The following is a 26,472-nucleotide window of genomic DNA, read 5'->3' as shown; positions in this document are numbered from 1 at the left end:
TGTGAGCTGGTGGCCTAACTTTGGTAAGTGGTATCTATCCAGAAAATTGTCCATTTTAGATTTTCCAGTTTGGTGGAGAACAGGTTTTAAAAGTATGTCCTCATAATTCTGTGGATTTCCTCAATGTCTGTTATATTCCCCTTTTCGGTTCTGATTTTATTAATTTGGATATTCTCTATCTTTTAGTTAGTTTAGATAAGGGTTTGCCTATTTTGTTGATTTTCTCCAAGGACCAACTTTGTTTCATTGATTCTTTGTTTTGTTCTCTTTGATTGTATCTTATTAATTTCAGCCCCCAATTTCTTTATTTCTTGCCCTCTGCTCCTCTGGGGTGTGCTTACTTCTTTTTGTCCTAGAGTATTCAGGTGTGCTGTTAAGTTGCTAGTATGAGATCTCTCCACTTTTTTTTTTAAAAATAGGCACTTAGTGCTATGAATTTTCCTCTTAGCGCTATTTTCATTGTGTCCCATAAGTTTGGCTATATCATGTATTCAGTGTCATTGAATTCTAGAAAGCAATTTTTTTATGTTTGTCTTGACCCATTTTTCATTCAGCAGAGAGTTGTTCAGTTTCCATGAATTTGTAAGTTTCCTATTTTTTCTGGTTTTGTTGACGTCTAGCTTTAATCTGTGGTGGTCTGATAGGATGCAGGAAGTTACTTCAATTTTCTTGCATCTGTTTGCTTTGTGTCCAAGTATGTGGCCGATTTTGGAGGAAGTTCATGAGGTGCATAATAGAAGGTATTTTCTTTTGTGTTTGGGTGAAATGTTCTGTATTATTATTATTATTATATTAGGTCCATTTAGTTTATAATGTAAGTTAGCTCCAGTATTTCTGTTTAGTTGTTGTCTGGATGACCTGCCTATTGATGAGAGTGGTGTACTGAAGTCTCCCACTATCAGTTGTGAGGGTCAGTATGGGACTTAAGTTGCAACAATGTTTCTTTTACAAACTTGGGTATCCTTGTGTTTGGGACATAGATTTTTAATAAAAGTAATGTCCTCTTAGAAGTTTTTTACTTTGATGAGTATGTAGTGTCCTTCCCTATCTCTTCTGATTAGTTTTTGTTTGATGTCTATTTTGTTAGATATTACAGCTTACTTTTTAGCTCCATTTGCTTGAAATATCTTTTTCCATCCTTTGATCCTCAAGTGATATGTATCCTTGATGTTGAGGTGTATTTCTTGGATGCAACAGAAGGATGGATCCTGTTTTCAAATCCATTCTGTTAGTCTGAGGGGCGTTTACCCACCAACTCCACAGTTCCCTGTAACACAAATCTTAAAAGTTCTTACTAATAAAAACAAACCCAAAGCCAAGTATTGGGGTGAGTGCTGGAAAATCAGAGAAGCAGAACAAGCCACAGTTTCCTCACTTTGCCAATTCCTCAGATGATTCTGTTTTCCTCAGACTGGAAGCCTCTGAGTCCTCATCCAGAATGGATTCCAGCTGAACGGTTGCTCAAAAGCCTAAAATCTTAACCAGACTCTAGTTCCTGGTCCTCACGCCTTAAAAACCTTTCTGCTATCACTTCCTGCCTGGCTGTTTCCAGTGTGGCTTTGAACTCACAGAGATCCAGACAGATCTCTGCCTTTGGAATGCTAGGATTAAAGGTGTGTATGCCACCATTTTTCTGGCCTGTATGTCTATCTAGCAGCTGTTCTGTTCTCTGACCCCAGATAAGTTTATTAAGGTGTACAATATATTGGGGAACACAGTATCACCACAGTTCCCCAGAGTTTTCTTGAGTGCGAGCAGCAGGAAATATTAGATAGAAGGATTTAGAATGTGGAGATAAACAGATAGAAAATAAAGGATAGCCTCGAGAGGGCCTGAAACCTATTCCAACGGGCCCAACTGTCTCTGCCCCAGGGCATTTATAGAGACGCCAAGGGGGTGGAGCAAAATACCTCCCCCCAGCACAGACATGTGCAGACCATCTCAGACACCTATGGTCCTAATTATCCTCTCTATGCAGATCTGCTAGGTAAAGCCACAAGAAACCTGAAAACGGGCTACTACATTAGTCTGTCTTTTTATTGTGGGTATTGAGACCACTGATATTGACAGAGATCAATGATCAATGATTGATTCCTGTTATTTTGTTGTTGGTGGTGATATGTTTGTGTGTTCTTCCCATTTTTGATTTTGCTGGTGTGAGATTATTTCTTGCGTTTTCAAAAAGTATAGTTTACTTCCTGTGGTAGGAATTTTCCTTCTAACACATTCTATAGGGCTGGATTTGTAGACAGATATTGTTTAAATTTGGTTTTATCATGGAATAATCTTATTTTCTCCATCTATGGTGATTTAAAGTTTTGCAGGGTATAGTAGTCTGGGCTGGCATCTATGGTCTCTTAGAGTCTGCAGCACATCTTTCCAGGTCCTTCTGGCTTTTAGTCTAGATTGTGAAGCCCATCTCTGCTTCTTGAAATGTCACTCTTACAGCTAAATGGCTTTAGTTATGCTCTCACAACCAAAAAAATTACAAACCAATAATGATTTTTTATGAATTTTGAAGTTTTTGGCTTGGGTATTTTTATGAATTTTATTAGAGCATGCAGAGACAATAGCGATTAGTAACCTGTGTCAAGAACTGAGAGCATATAAATACACATACAACTTTTATTAAAAATTCATTTTGGATGACAGGCAGTGGTGGCACACGCCTTTAATCCCAGCACTTGGGAGGCAGAGCCAGGCAGATCTCTGTGAGTTCGAGGCCAGCCCGGGCTACCAAGTGAGTTCCAGGAAAGGCACAAAGCTACATGGAGAAACCCTGTCTTGAAAAAACAAACAAACAAAAAATTATTCATTTTGGGGACAGAATATCATCTATCCTATGCTGGCTTCAAAACTGCTATGTAGCCTAGGATGATCCTGAATTTACAATCCTCCTGCCTCCACTTCCAGAGTGCTGTATTTAAGTCGTGCACCATGATGTCTGCTTTATGCGATTCTGTGGATTTGTGCATGGTGGGTGTGGTAGTTTGAATGTAATTGGCCCCCATAATCTCATAGGGAGTGACACTATTAGAAGGTGTGGTCTTGTTGGAGTAGTTATGGTCTTATTGGAGGAGGTATGTCACTGTGAGGGTGGGCTTTGAGTTGTCATATATGCCCTAGTCATGCCCAGTGCCTCAGTCCATTTCCTGTTGCCTTCTGATCAAGATGTAGCCAGCACAATGTCTGCCTGCACACCGCCATGCTCCCCACCATGATGATAATGGACTAAACCTCTGAACTGTAAGCAAGCCACCCCAATTTTATATTTTCCTTAAGAGTTGTTGTGGTAATGGTGTCTCTTCACAGCAATAGAAACCCTAACTAAGACAGTGGGCAAGCCCCATTTTGGGGGGCATTCCCTTTTTGTCCACCTCTATCGTGTGTGTGTGTGTGTGTGTGTGTGTGTGTGTGTGTGTGTGTGCAAGCAGTATGTGCAGGGCCAGGTGAAACTGTTCTCAGGAGCCATCTACCTTGCTTCTTAAAGACAAGGTCTCTCATTGGCCTGGAGCTTGCTGAGGCGGCTAGGTTGGCTGGCTAGTCACCAAGTCCTGGGGATTTACACGTCTCCGAGTAACCAGAGCTAAGATTACAGGGTAGTGCTACTACATATAGCTTCTATCTACCTACCTGTCTGTCTGTCTATCTATCTATCTATCTAAAAAGTGTGTATTCTGGATCTCATGTTCACGGCAAGCACTTTACTGATTGTGCTCTCTCTCCCCAACACCCAAAGTTGTTTAAACTTCTCACAGCTGCTTAACATAAATTAATGCCATTGTATTTGTTAATAATTTATATATTGACAAACTTCCGTATTTCCAACAGTGGAAAGTTTTTAGATAATGGTTCAAATCTTTCCTTGGTGTCATGAAATACATAAAATATGACTTATGATGAACTATAAATCTAAAATTTAACAGTTTCAATAACTCAAATGGAAAAAAAATCCAACCAACCAAACACCAGCAAAATAAATAGGTAACTATCTAATAAATACATGTAAAGCTATGCCCATATACATTGGAGTCTATAGAAGATAAAAACTGGTGAATTTATTATTTTATAAAAGATGAAAAAGGCTTCTGGCTAAGAAGACTGATGCAGACTCATTTCCTAAATGCTTCCTTCTGTCTTTGGCATATGTATCTATGAGAAGACATATCTTTAGGTATTTATTTTCATGATTTTTCTACCCCATGTTTAAGATCCCATCAGTGTGCTTTATTGATATTTTTATTTTCCCACACAGTAAAGTTATGACTGTGTTATAGGTGGGTTTTAAATTGTTTTTCAAGAAATTATTTACACAAATATTAGACTTTATCACTGTATAAAAATGTACAGTGGTTTTATTGACATGTACATTCCAATATGTTTACAGCTGCAAGATAATGAGGCACACTCAGTATTGCACTTCATTAAAATTTCAGGCTCAAACTTAACCTAGAAGTTTAAATGAAACTGCTTTTGTAATTTAGTTCATTCTTATACAGGACAAACATTGATAGCTTTATATACAGTGTGATACTTATTACATTTATAGGCCTTACTAACACAATTTTTTTTTAAATAACAGTCTAGGAAATAAACCAGAATATTCCTCTTTTTATCCCCACCCGTGATGCAATTGTACAGGATTACAAAAAGGCAGTATACAATAAACAGTGATTATTTTTCTTTTTTTGCTCGAAAGCCAGCATCATTCTTAGTTCATGAGTATGGTGATCCTTTTATATCAATTATCTATAAATGTCCAATGCTTCACAGGCCAATGACTGTAATGGCCACATGCAAACACCTCACAAGTTTGATATCTTGGTTCAAAAGAAGATAAACCAAAATAACAGGGAAAGGTTCCGTAGCAAGAATTATGTACACTGTATTTGGCATCATTCTTGCACTGTCAATGGTTCATTTTCACGGATGTAAAATGGTCCCGTTCTTATCCTGAGCAGAGCGTAAACTTCACTGCGTCCTCCCAGTGGATGAAGGCAACTATTCTCTCTGTAGACAAAGAATCTGAATGTTCTAAAAAGTGTGAGCATTTCTGCACACTCCACACCCCAGAGCAAACTCTTCCCCAGTGGGTGGATGAACAACGTGGAGTGGACATTCAGTTCCTTCTAGTTGTTTGCCTTTGGGACCTGTATACATTTTGAAGGAGGTAAAAGAATGTAATTTTAAAACACACCCACATAAATGTCGTATGAGTAAAAATCAAGTTTTTAAAAGAACTAACATGACTATGGATAAATAAACTAATAATAATTTTTCTTACCACAAATATGTTCACCATGAAAACGACAGCATGAGAGATCATGTATCTACACGAGCTAATAGTAAGTGAGATGGCCCTGACCCAGAACACCCTTCCCAGAGGACACTGAGCTACAAAGCTTGTTCTACTGGTAGAGAAGATGGATAATTCATTTTAAAGCAAGGAGCCATGAGCAAAAGTGATCACAAGAATCTCTCATCTTAACTTAGCAGAAAGTTATTCTGTGTGGGAAAACAGGACATTTTTGTGGGGGAAGTTTTTTTTACAACTGCAATCAAGCGTAAATATAAATAAACCATATTCACATCTACATTCACTGAAGAAAAATTTGTACACTGGCAAAATGGGAAGACTGGCAGTGAGTGTCATTTGTTAAAAGTGTCTGAAGAGAGATTAGTAGCAAAGTCAAGATGAGTTTAAAAACATGAACATTACAATAACAGACTGTAGTAATGTGGAAAGAAACACTGTGGGAAAGACACCAGTTTGAAATCAAGTAGGCTTATACTAATACCTGACCTTTTCAATTAAAAAATTTAAAATGTATTATAAATAAATAGTATGGTATGGTATAAGTATGTGATTAATGTTAGCCAGTATTACCATTACTGAACAATGACAGATTGATCTTGTAAGAAGAGGGCAAGGCATGGGTGTAGGTATGTGAAGACAGCTAATCTCAGAGGAAAAACCAGTTGCTGGCTTGGGCAATGGTCTGAGATGACAGTGACCAGAGCAGTTATACGACTTTGAACAAATACAGGCACAGGTCCAGGATGGGTCAACAAGGGAGGGCACCAGATGCTGGATAATGAGTTGATTCTGTTTGTCATATATCATAAACTGGAGCAGACCTCCTATCTCAAACAACACTGTAGATCTAGTGAAGGCAATGATACCATCTGTGGTAGCTTCTGCTTACTGCACTGATTGGGTTTCCACAAGATAAGGGGCCATTTATTTCATAATCATTCACTACCTAAGTGTGTGAACAGTGTTGCCAGGTACTTGGGATTGAGAGAAGAACAGTACATGACCTGCATTTTCAAGGAGCTCAAACATTACTTGACACTTTGGTGAGAAATAGTAACAGTAAAAGTGAAAACAAATCAAATGAAGTAAAACATCTGGAAGCACTCTAGTGTTTACCATGGAGGCACTGTCCTTTTAATTTTCTCATCACAGCAATCCAACCCTATTACCACCAGTTTTTGTATAAAGAGACTGAGGTGCAATTAACTTAATTATCCTTATTCCTAGATCTCTGTCACTCATTAGATGGACACAGCAATATTTTACTTACATGGTGGTATGAACATTAAATATCCTGGCACCAAGGTAATAAAATCTTTAGGAATGGACATATGGGAATTATATTATAGCCTGAATATTCTGATGGCCCCCAAATTTATAGCTTGAAACATAATCACCAATGTGATGGCATTAGGAGGTGGGCCCTTGGGACGTGACTGAGTCAAGAGGGTGGAGCACATAATAGGAACGGAATGTGAGTGAGTGGACCTGGGAGGCCTTCTGTCCCTGAAGAGCACAGCAAGAAGACACTGACTAGAAACAAGAGAGTAGGCCCCCTAGACACTAAGCACCTTGCCAGAATCTTGAAGTCAGACTTGCCCAACTCCAGAATGGTGACAGATACACTTATTAGTAAACTTGTGAATTATTGACATTTGGTAGAGACTCTAAAAAGACTGTGACAGTCTACTTCAGCTCCTCATTTCTACTCCTGTCCTCATCCACATATTAGATGGGACCATGAATAGAGTTGAGGGTGGTACAGAATTGCTCCTCCATCCTTTTAAGCACACTGCATATGGCTATCTTCTCTACTGGTACGGCTGTACACTCTGTAACTTCTAGACATTTCAGTTCTCTGACTAGCTGACAAAGGGGAAGGTGTGAGGCTGGGTGAGCAAACTTTAGGCTACGTGTTGATACTTATGATAGCTTATGCCAGTTCACCAATTTCTTTAGGCTCAACTTGCAAATTATGAACGTGGAGATAATAGTCTCTACTTTGGAGGTTCGAAAAAATTAAATAAGAAAATAAATATGAAAATGCCCAGGGGATGAATATTAATTAGTTCCTTCCTCTTGCCTTCTCCACTCTGGGGCTGCCTCACTCCTGTGACTCACAACTGGGTAAAGGACAAAGTCCCTCTATAGTATGACTTGGTCATCTGCACACACATGGAAGCCCTGCCCTGGCTTGACCTCTCATCTCAGCTACTACCCCACCACTATGTCCTTTGGAATACTTCTTTCTTTGCAAACATCACTTTTAGCATTTTTGTTTTAAGAAAATACAATTTCCATCATTTGTAAAATTTGGATTTTTCCAGATGATTATGCTTGCCTTCAAATTTTCTCAACTCAAACTGGTTGTTGCCTAGGCTCCTCCCATGACCTAAGGCCAGGAAGCATAAAGGACTTTCTCCTGGCTCCTGTTTATTTCCAGACTTTGACCTACAACTTCTACTGAATACTCCACTTTCCTTCACAACTAAGATACTCTGATATTCCCTGCTCTTCACTCCATTTGCTGACGTTAGCTCAATTGTCTTCCTCATTATCAGGCTCTCATCTTCATTTACTGACAGTCATCCTAAATACTCTGGTCTCTCATATAATTTTCAATTTACTTCTTTCCAAGTCTGCTATCAATTAGAAGGGGTTTTTATGGGGGTCAGTAAAACAATTTTTATTTCACACAAACAAATGGCAATATATTTAATATGACTTAAAAGTCAAAATGTTAAATGATTGTTTTTAATTATAATCACCTATTTACTTTCCCATCTCTACAATTTTACCCCAGTTCTCCTCAATAGTTAATCAATTAAAGTTTTCTTGTTTCTTGTCTATTTTGCAATATTTACTTATGCACATATAAATGAGTCTATATCCCCCTTTTCCCTTTCTTCCCAAACGTAGCACAGTGCCAACACTGATCTGTGCTTTGCTTTTCTCACCTATGCTATGTCTTAGATCTAAGCAGATCAGCATAAAGAGGCTCATCCTTTGTCTCCACCTCCTAGTTTTAAATCCTATTTTTAGATGGTAACTGGCAATGTTTGGTATCATCAGCCTACTCCCTTGTTGGACCCTACTGTTATTTACCAGCTTTTACTATTACCTAAGTGTTGTAAGGAGCCCTGGATGTTTGCCTGTTTGCCTGTTTGTTCTCCCTAAGTGTATCCTAGTTAGGACTGCAGGGTGGTGAGGATGAGAGGGAAAGCCACTGCACTGATTTCTAGGGGCCCTACCATTTGTACAGGCCGAAGGTAGGAGGTGTGCTTTCAAGCTGGAACAAAACTATATACTGTCACTATGTACTTGTATCTATACTAACTGCAGACACAGCTCACATAAAATTCTCCTCTCCTTCGTGTTTACCTCTCTCTACCCCTAACTCTCAAGCCTGGTATTCTCTTCCCTGTGACCATGAGGTTTCGGACATCCTACAATTTTTTTTTTTCAGACTCTTGGGTTTTGTGTTCTTTTTTCCTTAGCCTGATCTCCATGGACAGCCATTTCTTCTGTATTCTTGGTGGACTCTTTAATTTCCCTAGCTTTCTGGTACTTACTGTGCTGCCACTCTCCAGGTATTCGACATCATCTGTCTACCTTATAGAAAACTCCTTAAGGAAACAAATAAACAAACAAAAAGCCCAAAACACCGCCCCTGCACCCCTTCCCCGCCCTGGGGTGTGTGTGCAAAAAAACAACCCCCAAAACATCACAAACTGGGCCTGGTGGCCAGGCCTGTAACCCCAACCAGTCAGGAGGCTAGGGCAGGAGGACTGCAGATGTGGGGCCTGGCTTGGGCTACGGAGTGAGTTTAGGCTAGCCTGGGAAACTGACTGAGACCTTGTTCCCAAATACAAACTACAAGACTGTATTCAATGGCATTTGCTAGTATATGAAAGGCATCACAGTAAATTCCCTCCACCCCCAAAATCAATGAAAACAATCCTTTCACGTGGTTCTGCCATGAAGTTAAGACATTAAACTTCACACAGCTTGTTTTTCCTTCTCTGGCAGCAGACTTTTCTAACTCCCAGTAGATATTGCTCTTGTTCCTCAGGAAATGCTTCATCCTTCACATGACCTCAGCATTTTATCACATTCAGAAAGCCACCATTAGAAAGTTTAAATCCCAATACTATATAGATCATGAGTGTGAGCTGAAAATATTGAAAACATACCCGCAGGACAGTGTGGGAGTTCTTCCTTAGGAATGCTAGTCATTCTTTGAAAATCATCATGACAAGCATTACAAAAGTGTGTTGTTCCGAAACAGAAGAAGACAGCCACTGAACAGCAGTAGCGACACTTGTATTCCAAAAAGTCTGTTCCATGTTTTGGACACATCTACAACAAAAGATGAGAGAAACACAAGATTATAGTGAGGTATTTCAACTATACTTACAATAGCTGAATACATGTATAGTAGACTTAATAAGTGCATAGCTTATTAGTCAATATTTTGAGAGCATATGTAGCTCTGAAAGCTGACTGAAAAAACAATGGCATAGGTTAAAAAAATTAATGAGTAAATGTGTGGCCCAAAAGATCTGACCAAAGCCTCAAGTTCAAGTTTAATCTTCCACACAATCTATCTAATGAGCAAACTTATTTCCTTATGAATGTTTTATTCACCTAGCAAGTTACACAATATATTTTACTATCTACCACTCTCATAGGTATACTATGAAAGTTTCATTAAAGATGGGAGAGTTTAAAAGTTTGAGTGCAGGTTTATGAAATGAAACAATTTTTTTCCTTGTTTAAATATAGTATCACGCCAGGCAGTGGTGCATGCCTTTAATCCTAGCACTTGGGAGGCAGAGGTAGGCAAATCTCTGTGAGTTCGAGGCCAGCCTGGTCTACAGAGTGAGTTCCAAGAGAGTCAGGGCTGTTACACAGAGAAACTCTGTCTTGAAAAACCAAACCTCTCCCTCTACCCACGACTATAGAATGAAAATATTGAAAAGAAATAACATACATGAACAAATTTGGAAAATCATGTACGATCCTGATACATATCAGAATACACCACCTGCAGGGGTGGTGTGGGTCACGGATAATTGGTCTTATTTTAAAAATAGATTTTTGACTAAGAAAAGGTTTATTTTTACTATTTTTATTCTGTGTAGGTGTGTGTGCCGGCATATGTGTTTGTGAGTAGGAGTACAGGTGCCCTTGGAGGTAGAGGTTGCTGATCCCTCAGAGCTGGAGTTAAGGAAGGTTGTGAGCTGCCTGATGAAGGTGCTAGGAATAAAACTTGGGTCCTCTGGAAGAGCAGCAGCAAATGCTCTTAACTGCTAAGCCATCTCCCCAGGCCCAACTCTGACTCTTTGATAGTGTCTAATAAAATGTTCTCCCTACCTGAGCCCTGGACACATCGGAACAGGCACCGCAGATGAGCTCTCTGGGGTCATAATCATCTCCTTGTCCGGCTTCAGCATCACAGCGAGCTTCACCGCCAAAATACGCCTACGGAGAAACCATGTTCACATGAAGCTAGTGCACGGGAAACAATGTGGCTGCAGTAAACTCCAGATCAAGACTTGTCTGTTAGCCACTCCCTCACAATGCCAGGTAAACATGTCTATACTGATGACTGCAGGGAGAATCAGGGTCAAGAAGAAAGCTAGTCATTCATTTATTCTTTTCTTTTGTTTTTTTGAGACAGGCTTTCTCTGTGTAGCCCTGGCTGTCCTAGAACTTGCTCTGCAGAACAGGCTGGCCTGAAATGCAGTTATTTGCCTGTCTCTGCCTCTCAAGTGCTGGAATTAAAGGCGTGGGTCACCATGTCTGGCTTACAATAAATTCATTGTAATAATAAATTTATTAGTTCTAATTTATTAATAAATCTATTATTCTAATTTTGGAATGCAGACACACTTTCAGAAGGAGGGAGTCTGAAAATTGTGCTCTTAAAGGAAAATAATGAGAGAACATACAATATTCCAAACAAGTATGAGGAAAAATGTATCAAGTAAATACAAATGATGCTTTTTCAGGGCAAAGTTGGGAGTTTTTCTCATTTTTAAATCTTAAACAACATATTCCTTTCTAGTGCTTAAAACATGCTTATCAATTCCTAAGTCACAATAATACATAAGAAAGGGTGCCTGACATAAATTAGGACAGAATTAAAATCCTAAGCTTAGTAAGAAGCAAATGTAGTCAACTGAAGCATTTTCTGATCATATAATTTTTGAAATGAACAGAAACTTAATAAATTCTATTCAGAATACTGTTCATACTTATAACCTATACTATATTCAGAATTCAATAATATCCAATATGAACTCCAGAATGAATAAAATTATCCTGATGGCCAATTTATTTTTACTTGTTTAGGGCACAAAACAAATGAGGCCAAGAAATTGGGACAATTTACATGTCCATCATGTCTGTATCAAAAACTGAGAATAAATAAGATGAGTCAATATAAATCTATTCTCTGTCCTAGAAAAACAGGTCAGAAGACAGGCTCCATTGATGCAGAGTTTACAGATGGTCATTTGTCAGCTAAATTTGGCTCTACCAGTATGTCATTTCTCCCAGGCCAATTTGTGTAGTCCAGCTGCTTCAGTTTTCCACATCTTCTACTCGGCTTGACTTCTCAAACACATGACTGTTACCCCAATGGCAGCACAATATTCATTTATGATGTATGCACAGTAATCACACATAAATAAATGATATTTTATTATTTGTAACAATACTGCCTTTACAAATATATACCCTTAGTTTTTCCTTGTGTATATATGTGTATATTCATGTGCCTGTCTATCATTTATTTAGCCTTCCATTTATTATTTTTATTTTCTTTATCATACTGCAGGACTGTGTATCGTTCCTTCACTTATTCATTCATTCTCTAATTAATCTAGTATTCATAGCATTGACTAAGCATCAAGTACTGGATATAGAGAAATGGAAACAATATATTCTTTTGTCTTTACAGAGCTTAAAAATGGGGCAGAGAGACAAGTAAACCAACAAAAATAATGTACGTTAAGTGTTAGAATGGATGTATGCAAGACAATGAAATTGTAGGCAGAGATGATGCTGGGAAGTGTGAGCACATTACAGAGGAGGAGAAACTGGAGCTGAATCCTGAAGTAGAGTCATATGGAGCACATGTGTGTATACAGCTACAGTGGAAATCAAATGTGCAGCAGGGGTAGAGAAGAACATTCTAGAAAGAGAAGTGAACTGTGTACTACCATAGGGGCCATCAGTGATGGAGCAATCATGGCTGAATTTGGGGAAATGTATATTGTTCAATATATTGTTCTTATTGGAGGTGAGAATGTAGAGGTAGATAGTGCTACAAGATTAGAAAAGAAGAATGACCCAGATAGATCTGAGATTTAGAAATACTAACCTACTAACAGCAAGCACTATAAGGGAAGGAATGGAGTTTAGGGATACCACAGAAAAGCTCAGGAAGACACTAGAGTTACAAAAGAAGACAGAGTTGCTCAAGATATAACTGAAAACAGAGACTCAGAAATCTGCAGGCAGAATCAGAGGACTTTGCACTGGGGAAGTGAAGGTTGACGTGTACTATATCAGATGCCATCATTCAAGTATCTGTGAGACATTCAACTGTCTGGTAAATAAGCCTCAAAGAATTGGGAAGGTCCTAATGGTGTAAGGGGTAGGAAAAGTCACGAATGTTTCAGAGGTCACCCAAAAGAAGGAGGTACAGTCTAGTAAGTAGGAGAGCGGCTAAAACAAGAGAGATCCACAGATTGGCATTAGAACCAGTTGTACCAGGCAGCAGGGGACTCATCACGATGGGAAGTATCCTTTGTATGGAAATACTGCAAACTTTAGAAAAAGTTTGTTTGGGTAAAAAGTATTCCCCTCTTCCCAGTTATGTAAATCACTTGAATTTGAAACACTGCATCAAGTTTTCTCATTTCTAATTTCTAGCTTAAGTTTGAAAAATAATTAGATGTCACTATACAATTTAACTTAATTATTTGGGCAGTCTCCAGTGCTTAACTCTTTAGGCTACTTTATAGCATACCTTTCTGCATTTGTAGCAAACATAATATGCATATCTATTCATGGCATAGCCAGCTGGATCATTATAAAACCTGACACCAGGAGTTGTGATTGCTTCACTCTTATGTAGACCTTCATATTCCAATCTCATTAAGGCTTTTCTTCTGACGTCTTCATAGAGCTCTTTTATTGGATCAAGCAGGTCTTTTAATACTGTGTGATTAATTTTGTTCTGAAATACAAATAGTATTTTTAACAGAAGCATTTATGGAGTAGTTCAACAAACATTTAGTGTGCACCCAAGTGTCAACCACTGTACCAGGAGATAACTAGTTAGAAACACAGTGTCTATACAGCACTAATTAAAAATAATTCTGAAAAGTCCTTAAAAACTTTTTTGCCAAGAGCAAGGAAAATGAGAGAATCAGGACTCTGCATAAAAATTGCCATTTTTTTTGCTTTGTATTTCCTGACTGAAATCTATCTCCCTCTGTCTTAGCTGTTCTGGGAACAAAGGTTATCTTGCTGCCACGATATGACACATGACCTCATGTGTGGGCTGTGAGTGCAAGCTGGCTCCTTAGAGAAGGTAGAGTGTCAGGTTAGAGATGACTAGACTCTCTGTACTATCTCCTCTGCCTTTTCCAGACTCCTAAACATGGCTGTTCCGTGGCCCCTTGAGAAGGGAGAACGAAATACTGTGATTTTTTTAATATTCCCTAGTCTAACTAAGCAATGATTATGGTAAGTTTTTTCATACTAAGTCCATTACAACAGCTTGTATTTAACAAAACAAGATACATGGAGAAGACACTGTTACATTCTTTAACAAAGGTGTTTTATTAATCATTATTAGGTTGCCTATGCAATTCCCTACTTCACTTACTGCTTTATAGAAATGTGTTGTAATGCCAGAGAAATGTTCTTATTTTAACTAGTTCTAAAAGCATCTGTTCTAAAGGTACTAAATATCAATAGTTCATTGTTTTTTGTTTTTTTTATAGCAGATCTCAGGCCCTGCAAGCACCAGAGGGTCCTTTCTCTGTTAGTCACTCATAGCCATGTCATATGACATAACTCTCAGTAGGTCTAAACAGTGATGCATTCACCACTAATACACAACGATGCTTAAAATAACACTTCTCCTGTCATGTATCATATGTTTAATTCAATTTAGGCAGCTTTTACTTGACAATTTGGTGACAATAACTGTGTTCCCTCCCACGGAGGTCTAAATGATAAGAAAACAGTCTACCACTGAGGTATATCTCTAATAACCCATAACTACTCTAGGGAGATCTTATACTATTTCAGGTTCTATTTGGATGAGGACAGAAACTAACAGAGGCTAGGGGACAGGAAATAGGAACAGGAAAGGACACTAGGAGATCCTGGTAGCTACCTGAGATAAAAGCAAAGATAAAAAGAAATAAAACATAGGTAAGTAGGTTCAGGTTCCTTCCACACCTTGCAAATGGGACATGATATGAATCCAAATGTTATCCTTGGCCCAAGCCATCTGTTTTCCAAAACCCGCCGACAGCACTGTAAGTGGAATACATGACTGCAGTCCAGCTTAAAGAAGAAACAAGAAGGATGTGAGCACAGCACTCAAGTAACCGGGAGACTCTTCAATGTGGGAGAGCTATGTGAAGGAGGCACTTTAGTACCGAGAGATCTTAGGACTTCTAAAAATTATTCCTGGGACACTATTGACTAGGTTTTCAACTTATAATTTTTTCTAATCATGCATTAATGCCACTTATATAAGAACTACATATATAAAGTAGGCTAGGTCAGGGAAATGTGAAACTAATTAGCTGTCATATAGATGAAAGACACTGATTTAATGACTTAAAATTTTGTTGAGACTATTCATTATCTTAGATCAATTATAAGAATTGAAAATACACATAACTGTCAAAATTAAAACTCTTATTTAGCCAATATACTGCTAACCTCTAATATGTACTGAATTATATATCACTACATACAGATTAGGGACATATACTATGACATATTGTGTATTTCAGAAATTAAGACGAGCTTAGCTACTTGAAACTAATCATTTCCCCCTTCATATCACTTTATACACAGGTTCATAAAAATCACCAAGTAATAGGTGGACCTGCAGAATGGAAACAGAACATGAAATAACATATATCAATGACTATATATTAACAGGAAATTTTCCTTGGCAAACTAAAGGAAGTTCCAATCATCTTTATATTTAAGAAATATGTTTATATGTTGTCCTGTCAAAATCTAGGCACACTAAAAGCTGAGGCAACCTGAATGGCTGGTGCTGCAGAGAGGGCTTCAGTGAAGCAGATCATGCACATGTCGTCAGCATCTTGCTTCAGTGTGGTAGCATTTTTATCACAGCCGTGCAGACAGGGCAAACAGTGTTCTTCGTTTTTAACACCTCCACATGGATGTCCACAAGGATGTGTCTTACTACAGGCTATCTTAGCATATTCCTATTGAAGACGAATTGCAATGGTTTTACAATGATTAAAAAGGGCATGTACTACTTTACGAGAAATACCTATTAGAACAAAATAACAATGATTATTCTATGCTTTGACTATAAACTAGGATTAACAGAGTTTTTCTTTTAATATAATTAAAGGATTTGATTACATATAAAGGCACTAATAACAAGTGAACTATGACTTTAGCTGATTTGGAGTCATACATAAGCATGAAGTATAAAGTTCTGATGTAAAACTCTCCTAATCACCAGTCTCTTTTGCCAAAACAGGGGTTAAAAAACCCAAACAACAAATTACTTATCTCTCACAATCTGAATACCATCCAATCCAGAGCATATTTATTCAGGATCCAAAAACTCTCAGATACTAGAAGTTTACTTTAGGAAAATAAATGAGCAAAGGAACTCTGATCAGACAAACAATAAATTCTTATGTGTGTATGTGCATGTGCCTGCTGTCTGTGCATGTGTGTTGTGTGTGTGTTTGCCTATGGAGGCCTGTGCTGGGAATCAAGCCTGGGTCCTCTGCAGGAGTAGCAGGTGCTCTTAGCCACTGAGTCGTCTCTTCTGCCCCATGTGATTAGATACCTTAACTGTTTCCAGAACAAAATTAAATACTTTAGGATGGTGATGAGTAAGCAACACGAAAGGTCACCTTTGGGATGTGACAAAAGAAAACTGCACTGAGGCAGAACTACAGCCCTACTTACAATACATAAAGATGCTTTGTGAGACCATATGCTCTTCCTTCCTGGGATGGCCTAACTGCTCACTAGCTACCTACCTGGCAGTCTGCATCAGAACAAACACTGCCCACAGCAGATAACTCTGTTCCACTCCGGGACCCACAGAATCGGCATGCTTCTGAACTACTTGTGGTGGGTTTGCCTAGGTTCAAGCAGAAGAAAAATCTTCCATGAAGGCATGTTTTTTATATTGCAATACAGCTAATTTGAAATAGAAAACTGGATTTCTTTCAGTTACTAAAGGCTGTAAGCTACCTTAAATATAAAGCAAATAATCACCGAAGGGCTAAGAAACTAAAGATACATCTAATACAAAATAAACTTGATAGGTTTATACCTTTTTAGCAGAAGAAACAGACTATATATCTAGGCAAGTTAGTAGACTGAGCAGATCTGGCAATCCCTTACTCAAAATGCACAATACTAGATAAACATTCTAATTAAAAAAATTAAAGTACATAGAATACAGAGAATTTTTTAGTATTTTTATATAACAAAATTACATGACAGTACAAAATCTGACTAGATTATAAAACCTGAAAAATAGAAAGTATCTATCCAAGAAACTCTGCAATTTTGAAAAGAATTTAAATATGTTGAGATATTTAAAGAAGGGTAAGAGTTCCTCAAAACAAAGGCCTTGATTGTTTTCACATATGGGCACACACTGATTCCAGAAATGACTGCAGAACATACTTGGAAAAGTAGCATTTATATCATCAAAGATGGTTTGACATGACATTTATTAATGTAGAGAACTGACAGATTATGAGAGAAAAACAAACCAGTTTTGAGAAAAGGCTCATGTGGTAGCATGAATGGCACCTTCACAAAGTTAATTTATTCAGATTCATGCCCAAGGCCAACAAGAGAAATGTGTGTCAGTGGGACAAGTGGCGGCCAGCAGCTGGGCTAAAACCCACAAATTTTCATGTTTTGTTGTAACATTAAGCTTGTAATATGTAAGATTTTATTTTATAAAAAATTCGAAATAGCTGGGCGGTGGTGGCGCACGCCTTTAATCCCAGCACTCGGGAGGCAGAGCCAGGCGGATCTCTGAGTTCGAGGCCAGCCTGGTCTCCAAAGCGAGTTCCAGGAAAGGCGCAAAGCTACACAGAGAAACCCCGTCTCGAAAAACCAAAAAAAAAAAAAAAAATTCGAAATGAAGCCAGGCGGTAGTGCATGTCTTTAATCCCAGTACCCAGGAGGCAAAAGCAGGTGGATCTCTGTGAGTCTGAGGCCAGCCTGGTCTACAGAGAGAATTCTAGGGCAGGCAGGGTTGTTGCACAGAGAAACCCTGTCTCAAAAAAACCAAAACCCAAAACCAAACCAAAACAAAAAACAAAAACACAAGTGGAATCAAAACTGTGTATGTATATGCACTACACACATAGAAAGTACTGCTTAAAGCATTGCCTAGTCATCTTTATTATTACAACAGCACTATTCAGAAAGCCCTGAGAAGCACTAAATGTATAAGACTCTAAGAAGTGTCACAAAATCACAGGGCTTTACAGTTAAGACAGGTATTAGTGACACAGACATGGTATCCAGAGGAGCACACTCACTTTTACACTCTTCATTAATGTGGGAGGTTCACTTACAAAGATTTAAGTAGTATAAGACAATGATTCTAGCCTGGCGGTGGTGGCGCACTTTAGTCCCAGCACTTGGGAGGCAGAGGCAGGCAGTTCTTTGTGAATTCAAGGCCATCCTGGTCTACAGAGCGACATCCAGAAAAGGCACAAAGCTACACAGAGAAACCCTGTCGCGAAAAACCAAAAAACAATGATTCTACAGAGGTTAATGGACTGCCCAAAGTCCCTGTGGTGGTTTGAATATGATGGTCCCCATAGGCTCACATATTTGAATGCTTCACCAGGGAGCGGAACCATAGGGTTAGAAGGATTAGGAGGAGTGTGGCCTTGTTGGAGGAAGTATGTCACTGGGGGTGGGCTTTGAGGTTTCAAAAGCCCACACCAGGCCTGGTTTCTCTCTGCCTGCCTGCTTGAGGATTAGGATGAAAAGCTCTCTGCTACTTCTCCAGCATCATTTGTGCCAACATGCTCCCCACATGATGATAATGAACTAACCTCTGAAACTGGAAGTAAACCCCAAATTAAATGTTTTCTTTTATAAGAGTTGTCTTGGCCACGGTGTCTCTTCATGAGGCCATGGAACAGTTAAGACAGTTACATGGCAGGTTAGTGACAAATGGGGTTTCTTGACTTACAGTCTGATACTCTCTCTAACATAGATGACCGTGTCTACCAAACATACGTGGTTAAATACCATCATCAAGTATCTAACTTATTATACAATTGTAGACATGGTTCTTCCTCCCCCTTTTAAGTTATGACTCAACATTTAATTCTCTTTTACCTGTGTGTTCTCGGAATTCCACCATTGCCTTCATTGTTTTAGAATCTGCTAATGCCATCAACCAAAACAGTTTTGTTCTACCACAGCCTTCATGAAGGTCAACCTTTATAGCTTCTTCTTCTTCTTTGAAGACCTGTTGTTCCATTACAGAAAAGGGATAAAGGTGTTTGTGTTTCTGAGCAGAAGCACAAACCTAATCATTCAACAATGGCTTGCTTTATAAAGCACTGTAAGAAGTTCTAAACCTCTCCAGTGCCCTCTTCAGTCTTCACAACAGCTCCAGGTTTATAAATTAGAGTGCCAACTAAGTCTTGGGAAAGTTAAGCATTTGCTCAGTTTATAGTTAATAGACAAGACAACTGAGAGCTCAAATAAGGCCACAAATTCCAGTGCCCACTCACTCCCCCTAGTTCATTCCTACATTACTTCAGAATCTTTTCCCATCCCAGATACTTATCTGGGTGTGAAGACAGAAATCCCACCTGTCTCTGATGAGTTTTAGTTCGTCGGTGCAGATGAAGGAACCTGTCACAGTCAGTACATAAGTTTCCACAGATGTTGCATAGGATGATAGCTGCAGTCTCACCATCATCATGGTTATCACACATAGGCTGGAGTAAGATAGTTTCACATGCTACATTAGACTTGCAAGAAAACCTCAGACAAATATTTATGATTCTGACAGAGTGTATTCTAAAATCTGTAATACTTTTAGAATTTCAGTGTTAAACAACTATTGCAGGTATACACTGAGCTATCAAAATGTCTCAAAACTATCCAATAAGATTAATGTGCATGTGGTGTCAATGGTTAAAAGGAAGATGTAACACTTTATTTAGTGACTTACTGGTCTCCCAGTTACATATCCAAATCCCCTGAATGATAAATGAGTACAGTTTATTACAAAAACTTAAACATTTATCAGAAAATGTTGAGAGGGCTGACATCATGCCCCCTCTGAAATGACTAAAGCTATTTATTCATAAGCCTCCTTGAGTTACAAAGAGGGTATGTCACATTGTTCCTCTTACTGTTTTTCTTCTTTTAGTACCAAGAATAATCACATTTTAGAACAAATCAGTCAGGTTTCAAATTTTGTTGATATAAACATCAATCAGAGGAGGGAGTTTTTTATATAGTCAAATACAAGCCCGTAGATTTTCTAAAGTGTAAAGTACATTTATGAGGTGAACTTGGTCAAACTGGATATGTTTTCAAGAGTTTGATCTGCTGCTTTCCCTACAAACTAACACTAACTATAAAGAAACAAAGTACTTACGAACAATCCTGACCTTACCATTTGTTTCTGTTGCCCATCTTTTCCCATCCACCTTCCTGATGACAGGCGATCCACGTGGTCCTGATCAAGAACACACAGCGATGCGAGAGCAAGCCAGAGCTGTAGGAGAAAGGCTGCTGTATTACAGATGATGTATGGGAACACACTTAGGAAGTACTCACTGTCTGACACAGATAACAGCCAAATAAACGCTGGCTCCGTTTGGGAATGCATAGATACTCAGGAGCACCTGCACTTTCCTGATGTCGCTGCAAATGTGCCATGCACCCAGTGAACACTAGCTGAGCAAAGGATTATTTCTACACAGAACCGCTGTTTTCTACCTGACATGAAACTGTCCTTTAACAATGATGTACGAAAATCAATCATTTACAGGAGTAATATTTGCTGTACATGTCTACTATGTATTTTTCCAGCTACTTATCTATCTAAAGCTCTATATTCCCAATGTAGCTATTTAGTTTTGCAGTTCCATAAGTAGCTGGGTACATATTAAGTTTTTCCACATAATAACAGTTCTTCAGAAGTTTCTGTTGTCTCAAAGTGCCTACTTTGTACACTTTGCCATAAATTAATGTCTGACAATCTTTAGAAAGAAAATCTGAGGTGGCGGGACAGATGGCTATGCAAAGGTGAGAACCCGAGTTCACGCTGTTCGACCTCACGTAAAGCAGGACATGAGGAAGTGCACGTCTGTAATCCCAGTGCTCCTGTGCAAGGCGAGATGCAGAGACCAGGGAGTACCAGCAGCCTTGTGGCTAGCCAGCCTGCTGTCTGCAGCAGGAAACCAGCAGCCTTGTGGCTAGCCAGCCTGCTGTCTGCAGCAGGAAACAATCAAGTGACTCTGTCTCCAACAACACCTGAGGCTGTCCTGACCTCCACACATGTGCCATAGGCACACAAGCACCTGTAATCACACAAATGAACATGCACACTCAAACATGCACACAGGTCATCACACACATGTACACACATGCAACATACAGACACATGCATATGAAACATCTTAACATTTCTGAGGCATATAAAGAATGAATTTTAGTTTTATACAGAATGATATATTCAATCATTAATGAAAAATTGAAAAAAAACAAAAAAAGATAATCTATATAAGTGAAAAGGAAATGCAGAATGAAAGAATCCATGAGTGGTAGAAAGGGGGTAACTGTAAACATTGTTTAAGTGTCACACTCATTAGCATGCTAACATATAAACCAGCTTTCTCTGTTCTAACGAAACATAACATCTTTTACAGACTTCGGAGAATTAATCTCAAAGATTTCTATTAGTGTGAACTGTTCCTAATGATGTCACACTGCCCTCTACTATCTTAAATCACCTTTGGAATTATATGGCTCATAAAACCTGATATGTTTAAAAATTAGATGTCTCATTTAAAGAATGTAATCCTGTTTCCTCAGAAATTCAACCCCACCTAAAATAGGCATGTATTATTTAAAAAAAATTTTTAGACTTATTTATTTTATGTGCATGAGTATTTTGCCGGCAATGTATATATATGTACACCACTTGTATGTCTGTGGAGGTAAGGAGTGGGTGTCAGATCCCCCAGAAATGCAGTTACAATAGTTGTGACCCACCATGTAGACAGACGATGGGAACCGAACTCGATCCTCTGCAAGAGTAACAAGTGCTCTAACTGCTGAGCCCTTTCTCCAAGCCCAAGTGCTGTCTTGTAAAAACAAAGCATACAAACCTAGAAGCTGAGCTAGAGCTTTTCATTAGAAAGAACTGTGTAGGAGGGAGTCTTGTCTCTCAAGGATCATCAGTCTGTCACAGCACAGCGCTACTACTCCATTTACTGAGGTAAGCTACGGTAAATAGGTCAGTAGAAAGATGATATACACAGCATCACTTAGACTTTCCTAATCAGTATAGCCTCAGCTTCCTAAATAATAACAAAAGTTGATAAAAGTGCCATAGTGAGCCGTGATTACTACCACATTTAAAACATAACACTTTTGATGAATACCTATTTAACTATAAATGTGGACAATGTTGACTTACTGATCACACACACATAATGATACAGACCAAATTTAAAATGATAAAAACTCACTCTAGTTGTTGCAATACACCTCACTGGAGACCTAAATTCTTCTTCCATCTTGGTCAAGGCAATGATGGTCTCTGCAATAGCATTTTTTGTCACTCGGGACCAAGCTTCTGACAGGTGACCCTATTGAGCAGGACAGGGTATCTTATTAATTACCCAGAATTGTGTCATCACACCAAATTCTTTTCTCTAAATTAACACCTCTCACCAAAGAGAATACTTATAGCAAGACCATGAGCTTCTAGAGAGGGGCACAAACTATAAGTCCTTTACAGTCTTAAGAAAATTCAATTGCTAATCTCTATTTTGATGATTTTAAAGTGAATAAAAATTTAAAGCCTCAACACTGTTTTCCTGTAGTGCTCAAAACACTTTATTTCGTATTTGGATAAAAATAAGAGGGACAAAGAAGGTTTCTATGCTTGGAATTTTTGGTTATAAAAACCTCGGTATTTATCATGAAACATATATACCTAATAATTATTAAATTAATTGCTTTCAATGCTATTTCTAGAACCTAAGAGTATACATAGGTTCAATCTATGAGTGCTTTTATTTGGACTATATTTCTTTCTTCTCAGTGCTGGAAATCCAACCCAGGACCCTGTGCACAGCTATGTAGATTTTTTTCAGTGTTAAAAAAAGATTTATTCATTTTGGGGGGTATTCAAGATGTCTCGGTGGTTATGACTTGAGTGCTGCTCTCCCAGAGGACCTGAGTTCGAATCCCAATAACCCATGTCAGGCAGCTCACAGCCTGTAACTCTAGTTCCAGGAGATCTCACATCTTCTTCTAGTCTCTCCAGGGAACTGTACTTCTGTGTACAATCCCTTCATATACTTGTAATTAAAAAATATTTTTAAACATTCATTTACTTTTTATTTTATATGTATGAATGTTTGCTTGCATGTATGTATGTGTACTGTGTGTGTGGAAGCCAATAAGGATGTTCATTCCCCTGAAGCTGGGATGACAGGCAGTTGTGAGCCATCACCTGGGCACTAGGACCTGAACCCAGGTCCTCTGCAAGAGCAGCCAGTGCACTCAACTGTTGAGCCATCTTTCTAGCCACAGTTATACAGATTTTTAATGAACACCAATACTTCATTACAGAATTCAGGTGTTCAAAACATTGTTAAGCATTTTCATTCAATAGACTTCCTGGAAAATGACCATTTGCTATGAAGCATAAGAAAATGTTCACAGTTAAGAAAAATAATAGAACTTCAACTTTTCCACAGAATCTCATAATACATGCAGTCAATTTGTTAATGGGCAATTAGTGCATTCTCCTTTAAAATGCCTTTTGTTCCCTATGCCTCCTCCTCAGATGTCTCCTAATGACATAGTGAAATGTGAGCCAAGAGACCTTATGGGAGCCAGCACTCAGTGGAGTAAAAGTCCCTCCCTGTTCCTTACAAACCAGTGGGTACAGGACATAAGTAAACAAATATAAAAACTTAAACACTTGAGAACTGAAGAGGATGAGAAACTTCTACTTCCAGGAATCTTCCCTATTCATTTTTGGATTTTCAACACAGGTTCTTTCTTAAGTTAGGAAGAATGCATTTTATTTTATGTTTTAAGGTCCTGGAAAACTTACCTAAATTATCAGGTAAATTAACTAGGAGTTTGAAATGAACATACTTTAATGACAAATTTACCATCCACTGACAAGACCAAAGGCACAGCGGTGAGCACTCTAAACCGTCTTTAAATAAAGCTTTAAACACTAATCATGTACTTTTCTTAATTTAGCAGAGTAAGCTGTTTTCTGTGTCAATCAGACTCCTGCTAAGCTCACTGCTGTTGTCATCAGGAGCAAGGGAACTTACTGCAGCCATATCCTTGATAAGCTTAATGATGATCTCTGAGATCTGCGTAGGAGTTGAACCTTTCATCCACCAATGACTTTCACCTCGTCGGAGGTAACTACAAAGAAAACAATGTTATTTCAAGACAGAGCATTTTAATTGTTTAAATGACTGAATTAATTAGAATGTTTTTATTTTGTTACACTTTTATTCATTTACTTTGTGTGTGTATGTGTATGTGTAAATGTGCCATGGTACACATGTGGAGGTCAGAGGACAATTTTCAGAGGTGGCTATCTCCTTCCACTGTGTGGGTGATGAGGATCACACCCAGGCTGTGAGGCTTGGTTGAAGGTGCCTTTTACTCATGGACCATCTCACTAGCCCTTATGTTTATTTTTGAGACAGAGTCTTGCTAGGAAGCCTACGCTGGCCTTTAAGTTACTAATCTCCTTCCTCATTTACATGAGTGATGGCATTACAGGTATGTTATCCAATTAGGACATTTTGTTATTCACCTGTGTGTTTATTATTTTCACGTGTATGTGCATGTGCTAGCATGGATGTATATGCACCTAGGCATGCAGAAGTCCACAGAAGTCAGAAGAGGGCTTGTAATCACTGGAACTGGAGTTATAACCACTGTATGTGTGCTGGGAAGAGAACCCTGGCCCTCTGTAAAAGCAAAAAAAAAAAAAAAAAAGCCTTAACCACTAAGTCATCTCTCCAGCCCACAATTGGGATATTTATTTTTAAGTTAAAGCATTACTCTAAGTCTCTTTCTTAAATCTGCTGGATCACCACTATTTCAGTGTACAGTCCATGGCCATCAACTGTTTCCAGGGCACATGGAGACAAGAAAGAATGTGTGGCTGGACATAAGGAACTTGACATCAGTAAGGAAATCACTGCTTAGTTGACTGTTCCTGTTAGCCACACTATCTACACAGAGGAAGTGACACTGATAATGCTCTGGTTGTAGCTGTTTATTGTCATGGGTTGGCTACATAATTTACCTTGTTCCATCATCTCTCTAATTTTCTACTATTGCACAAGTACAGAACATCCTGGCACATATACCTTTGTGCACGTATATAAGTTTAAGGAGAACTGGTGCAAAGGATAAGCATATTTAAAACATAATGAGGCATTAGCAACTGGTACCCCCAAATCCGTATCAGATGAAAATGTATGGGGCTGGAGAGAGGGCTCAGTGGTTAAAAGAATTTGTTGAGCTTGTAGAGGAACCAGGTTCAGATTCCAGCAGCAGCATGGTAGCATACAACTCTAATTCCAGTTCCAGGACACTCAACGCTCTCTTCTGGCCTTCATAGGCACTGCATATATGTGGTACATGCATTTACATGCAAGCAAAACAGTCATACACATCAAATAAAAACAAATAAAATCTTAAAAAAAGAAAATGTCTATTCTTTCATGTTCTTCAGCACTATACATATTTTGCTATTTAAAAATTCTATTTACACTTATGTGTGAGATATGTGTGTGTGTATGTTTGTTTGTGGGTGTGGGTACATGTGTGAATAGGTGTATATGTAGGCCCAAGACTAACACTGGGTGTCTTTCTTAATCATTTCTCACCTTATTATCAAGGCACGGTTTCTTACTGATCTGGAGCTCATCATTTGACTTAGTCTGGTTGCCAGCTTGTTGAGGGATGTCTTTGTTTCTGTCTCCTACCTCTGGGAAAACAGGCGGGGTCTACACCTAGCTGGCTTGTACAGTAAGTTCTGGGAGGTGAACTTTGGTGGTCTCATGCTTGTGCTGCAAGGACTTTCTGGGCTGGGCAATCTCTCCAGCCTGGTGTCTTTTCCTTTGTTCATTGACATTTGTAACTTTTCTGTGAACTGTTACTGACATTTATTTATTGGTTCTTTGCCCTTTAAAAAACATTATTTTAATGTCATGGTCTGTTGTGGAATATTATTTTAACATGTGTTACATTCATTTATGCTGTGGAATATTTGTTTAATGATGCAAAGATATGTTGTATTGTTTTATGTTGCATTTGTTTAACTATGTAAGCTGTGTTACTCTGTCTGCCTAAAATACCTGACTGATCTAAAATAGAGCTGAGCAGCCAACAGCTAAGCAGGAGAGGGATAGGCGGGGCTGCCAGGCAGGAAGAATAAACAGAAGAGAAAAAGAGGGATGAGAGAGGAAAGGATAAAGAGAAGCGAATGCAAGGGCCAGTCACCCAGCCACACAGCCAGCCACCCAGGAAAGAAAGATATATAGAATAGAGAAAGGTAAGAGTCTAGAGGCAAAAGGTAGACAGATAGAATAATTTAAGTTAAGAAA

General features: G+C 38.6%; 1 protein-coding gene across 13 annotated transcripts in view; it reads right to left on the bottom strand.

The window, feature by feature from the left end:
- Positions 1-4,319: 4,319 nt before the first annotated feature.
- Mycbp2 (MYC binding protein 2) overlaps positions 4,320-26,472 on the bottom strand; it is a 252,489-nt gene continuing 230,336 nt past the window's right edge. For all 13 annotated transcript variants that reach the window (XM_052732538.1, XM_052732541.1, XM_052732539.1 and 10 more), the window contains 12 exons: positions 24,172-24,268; positions 22,339-22,458; positions 20,256-20,357; positions 19,441-19,569; positions 18,959-19,091; positions 16,615-16,718; positions 15,628-15,816; positions 14,804-14,911; positions 13,359-13,568; positions 10,694-10,801; positions 9,511-9,676; positions 4,320-5,150 (listed from right to left, as the gene is read on the bottom strand). In XM_052732538.1, the coding sequence (XP_052588498.1) occupies positions 5,035-5,150; positions 9,511-9,676; positions 10,694-10,801; positions 13,359-13,568; positions 14,804-14,911; positions 15,628-15,816; positions 16,615-16,718; positions 18,959-19,091; positions 19,441-19,569; positions 20,256-20,357; positions 22,339-22,458; positions 24,172-24,268 (1,582 nt within the window). In that variant the 3' untranslated portion in view covers positions 4,320-5,034. The remainder of the gene's footprint in view (positions 5,151-9,510; positions 9,677-10,693; positions 10,802-13,358; positions 13,569-14,803; positions 14,912-15,627; positions 15,817-16,614; positions 16,719-18,958; positions 19,092-19,440; positions 19,570-20,255; positions 20,358-22,338; positions 22,459-24,171; positions 24,269-26,472) is intronic.

Source organism: Peromyscus californicus, unplaced genomic scaffold, assembly GCF_007827085.1.
Source record: "Peromyscus californicus insignis strain IS unplaced genomic scaffold, ASM782708v3 Scaffold_12__1_contigs__length_115047231, whole genome shotgun sequence".
Lineage (NCBI taxonomy): Eukaryota > Metazoa > Chordata > Mammalia > Rodentia > Cricetidae > Peromyscus > Peromyscus californicus.
This window is presented reverse-complemented; position numbering and strand designations above follow the sequence as displayed.